The sequence below is a fragment of the Gekko japonicus genome, unplaced genomic scaffold (assembly GCF_001447785.1).
Source record: "Gekko japonicus isolate JY-2015 unplaced genomic scaffold, Gekko_japonicus_V1.1 scaffold10, whole genome shotgun sequence".
In the NCBI taxonomy this organism is placed as follows: Eukaryota; Metazoa; Chordata; class Lepidosauria; order Squamata; family Gekkonidae; genus Gekko; species Gekko japonicus.
The window spans coordinates 2,268,953-2,270,250 of record NW_015167526.1 but is presented as its reverse complement, the minus strand read 5'-3'; the positions used below and the strand labels follow the sequence as shown (position 1 = coordinate 2,270,250).

The window sequence follows — 1,298 nt, the reverse complement described above, 5'->3', positions numbered from 1 at the left end:
TTGTCCCGCCCCCCCCCCCCCCCCCCCCCCCGCCACATTTTCTGAATGGCACCCTGACCAATCAACGGGGCAGTCTTCTCATGCATAAACTGAAGCAGCCTTAGATCAGCCGTCAGTGTAATGTGGAAACCAATTGTCATGAGACCCAGCAGATGCCGAGAAAATACAAGATTAATTCTGAGTAGGAGACGCAGAGCATTGGCTCCAAGTATAAAGCGACCTGACGAAGCATTGAGGGAAACAGATTGTTTACCCGGGAAATCTGTAGTCGCATGACAATTGTTCGGAAGCAGCAGCAGCAGCAGCAGCAGCACTGCATGACATAGACTAAAGAAACAAAAAAAAGAAGCAAACTTGTGGGCTGTAATTGGACTGGAATAATTTTTTCACAGTGAACATTGGTAGGGTGCAACCTTTAGTTAGTCACCGTGGTCCATTTGTGGTTTGAACCCCTGGGAGTCCCAGCTGAAGCGGGGGGCAGGCTGTAGCTTTCTGTCACAAAAGGACATCCAGACAACAAGAAGTGATGGCACATGACAGAGCGGGCTATACCCGTCGGATCACCTGTATCAATACAAGGGCCCGGAAAGAGGCGCAGGGGGGGGGTTGTCGAAAAGAGGTGCTGGAATTTAATCTTGATGTTTACCTGTACCTTCAATGTTTCTCCCTGCACGGAGCTGTCACTGTCATCGTTCTCGTCGGGCTTAATCAAAATAGTATTACTCAGAAGATGGTTCTGCACGGCCATCAGGTACCGCAGGCAGGAGGAGGCAGCCTTTAATATAAACGAGCACCGCTCGCGTTATCATCTCAACACTTCAGTTAGAAAAATCAGTACAGAAAAGGCTATTTTTTGAAACACAACGGGAGAGGACAAACAGGGAAGGGTACGAGGGAAATGTTAAATTATTCTCCTGCTAGACTGTCAACGGCTTTGCAACGAGGCACAGGAGCACAGCAGAAGATTGCTAATTCAAGCTAAAAAAAACCCTGGGAATCGTGGTACAAGCGGCAGCATTTTGCTAACTTTGCATGTAGGGGGGAAATTAAAAATATATATATGAAGGATGAGTAAACAGACAGTCGACTTCGCTCTTAAAGCAAGACAGAGTCGCAGAGATAAGCAGCTAAAACCTGGAGCGGATGCCACTGAGGTGGAAGTAGGTCTTCATGCCAGACAGCTGCAAGTCTATATCAGGGTTGTGTGTGTGTGCACCACAATTCCGCGGGAGCAAAGATAACTTGCAGAATATGGTTCTTCTTGATGCAGAACTCAGTTGCTTGGAAATCTTTCATTT

At 47.4% G+C, this 1,298-nt stretch overlaps 1 protein-coding gene across 1 annotated transcript in view; it reads right to left on the bottom strand.

Annotated features, from left to right (window-relative positions):
• HECTD4 (HECT domain containing E3 ubiquitin protein ligase 4) overlaps positions 1-1,298 on the bottom strand; it is a 127,703-nt gene that overhangs the window by 86,728 nt on the left and 39,677 nt on the right. Inside the window, 1 exon segment of the mRNA XM_015413276.1 lies at positions 647-775. Coding sequence (XP_015268762.1) covers positions 647-775 — 129 coding nt within the window.